The sequence below is a fragment of the Sitodiplosis mosellana genome, unplaced genomic scaffold (assembly GCF_009176505.1).
Source record: "Sitodiplosis mosellana isolate CC-2019 unplaced genomic scaffold, AAFC_SMos_1.0 Smas_scaffold_6371, whole genome shotgun sequence".
Classification (NCBI taxonomy): Eukaryota; Metazoa; Arthropoda; class Insecta; order Diptera; family Cecidomyiidae; genus Sitodiplosis; species Sitodiplosis mosellana.
The window spans coordinates 1-3005 of record NW_022601602.1 but is presented as its reverse complement, the minus strand read 5'-3'; the positions used below and the strand labels follow the sequence as shown (position 1 = coordinate 3005).

General features: G+C 33.9%; 1 protein-coding gene across 1 annotated transcript; it reads left to right on the top strand.

Annotated features, from left to right (window-relative positions):
- Positions 1 to 43: 43 nt before the first annotated feature.
- On the top strand, positions 44 to 1562 carry LOC129579660 (trypsin-1-like; the record flags this gene model as incomplete). Its single annotated transcript, XM_055469828.1, is given in 3 exon segments — positions 44 to 163; positions 231 to 305; positions 383 to 1562. Coding segments are annotated over 3 exon segments (284 nt in total), but the record flags the coding sequence as incomplete, so codon positions are not given.
- Positions 1563 to 3005: the final 1443 nt, after the last annotated feature.

Genomic DNA, 3005 nt, shown 5'->3' with positions numbered 1-3005 from the left:
AGACATTTTTCATTTATAAATATTATCATTGTGATTTATTTAGCTGAAGTTCCACTTGTCAACCAGAAGAAATGCAACGAGGCATATACATCCTTTTCTCCCATCACTCCACGTATGATTTGCGCTGGTTTCTACGAAGAAGGAGGAAAAGACGCTTGCCAAGGTAAGTGTTTATGAGAATAAATATAATAATTTGAATAAACGAGTGAATATTCAAACAAAATTCACAGGTGATTCGGGCGGTCCACTCGTCGCATACAGCCCAGACGACGGAACACCACGTTTGGTCGGAATCGTTTCATGGGGTAAATATTTGGTTTTCTTGAAATGATCTTCATTTATATGAAGCAAATTTTCTAAATTCAAATTTAACACTATATAGGTTACGGTTGTGCCCAACCTAACTACCCAGGCGTATACTCCCGCGTTTTAGCTGCACGCGATTGGATCTCTGCCAACACTGGAATCTAAGCAATCACATCTTCATTGTGAGATTTAAATAATATTGGATTGGATTGGATTGGATTGGATTGACCATTGGCGTCATTACCGTCATTATAAAGTCAATCACAATTTCGACCATTTTTTTTGGTCAACGTCATTTAAACAAACATTTTGTATGATTAACTTAGAATTTTCTTAACAAAACGAAAAAAATTGAATAAAAAAATCCCAAGTATTTTCATTTATAGCAATATCATAAATTATCAAGTGCAACCTGATTCACCATGTGTAATCTATGCACTTTGTACACAACTGTAGAAATAAAAAGCCTCTTAAACAAACTATCATTTAAAAATAGGTTACATCTGTAGAAAGTATCTAGATCTACATTCCTCAAAATAGTGAAGTCAAAACGATGACAAACAAACAACATGCAATATATTTTGAGTTCCATGCAAAGTAAGGAGTATAAAAGCTACGGTTTACGGAATATAGTGAATAGTATCTGTCAAGCGTATCGATGACAACAAAACTTTTCTGATTCACTGTTAAATCGATAGCCAAGATGGAAGAAATTCCTTAACAGTAAAATGAAATATTTTATAAATTTGAAGAGAAAAGTCAAAGAGTTTAATAAATCCATGTTGATACATGCATGCAGTTACAATATGTAGGAACAACAACAACAGTAAAATATACTCGTAGTTTTCTACAAAATATTTTTGGGAAAAAATGGGCAAAATCTATGATATCAACTAACTACCCGAGTAACAGAAAGGAAAATCTACATTTATGAAACACAGAGCTTTGACAAAGACAATTTTTCGTTGTTTCTTTGTCTTCTTCATCATTTTTCAGTTGAAACACAATCGTTTTACTTGTAAAATGTCGCCTTCGGACTCATCTTCCTCGGAGTTTTCGCCACTAGATACATTCCCAAATCGTTGCTTTAGAACAAACATCTCCAATTTTCACAATATTTGATTCTACTTGATAAAATTTGTCCATTCCAATTTGATTGTTGAACAACACTTTAACTATGAAACAAAGTCGAATTATAAACAATTTTTTACTGATTTTATTTCAAGAATTTTTCGATGTAAATTTCCAATGCATTCACTTGCAATGGAATTTCTCGTCTGAGGCGAAGTAGAAAAATTTTCGATGCGTAGATTTTTGTCGCCACAACAACAATCGATCAAACGGGATATCGAAAATTCTGCATGTGTGATGGTGTTCTGCCACCTGTTGATGTTCATTGATCGGCTTGGCTTCGGAAATACACCAATTGCACGGATCACCCATTTCTATGGTTACCAAAATCAATATCTGAGCCACTGGTTGCTTGTGTTATTGATCGTGAATCCACAGGCTAATCGTACATAAGCGGCGGTTGCTATGAAATGAATTGGTCGCTATGAATTTCTAAAGTCAAGGCTACAAAGTCAATGGTTAAATAAACAGTATTAGCCTTGACATCAGGTGAATATACTGTTCCATGACTGAAATATTGACACATGTCTATGAATTGTTGCGAATGAATGAAGCTATTTATAGATTAATATAATAGAAATGATTGAAAAGGCGAGTAACTCGAACAGTGATGGTACATCGAATTAATGAAACTATATAATTAATGTAACTATATCTATGAAAATTGGCAATTTTACACTCTTGTCACGGGGATTGGTTTGATCAGGTCAAGAATCAATGATTTGTCTGTTATTTTCCATTCTAATAACTATTGCACATCAGTAAAACCTTCTGGATATTAAAAACATATTTATAAATAAAAAGCGATGTAAAAGGCGAAATTCATTTTCATCTTAATCAAATTGGATTTCTCAGAATTCCCAAACATCTTTGTGTGCGTGAGTTGTGTGTAGCGTCGTAAATTTTCATCCATAAGAAACTGAAACAACGGTTGCTTCGAGATTGATTTATTTTAGGCGTATATAAACAATGCACAATAAAATGATTGTTTAAAAAATGACCCCACATGAAAGAATCATGAGGCGATCACAGACACTTGCACTCGAAAACTCGAACTTGAAATTGTTAGTGAATTTCCCCATTCACGGAATTGAAAAAGTCCTTCAGCACGAGTACATGTTTCCTATCATAAAACTGAAGTTTTTCGCGATTTTTATTTTCATGCGGACCATTCAAATTGATTTTTTTGGCAACTTTGTCAAGTTTACAATCAGCACAGATCGTATTGATAAAATATAGTAAGTTATCGGTTAATTACGTCCTTTGTATACTAATTGGTGGCGCGTGTTCACAAACCCTTTAGAATATGGGCCAGAAAAAATGTGCTGACGAACGTAATCTACGCATCAAAAACAATGTTCAATAAACTCTTGTTGTAATCGCGCCAATTGTACTTACGCAAAAATAGATCAAAAAATGCGTGTCTCTGGCGCTGAATGGTATATAAAGCCATGCGATCTAGGCAAAATCATCACACAAACTAATCGTCAATCGACACGGTCATTACTTAGTTTGTGAATAAAATTCGAGTTGCCATTCGAGTCAAATTAAAATAATTCAATTTTCAT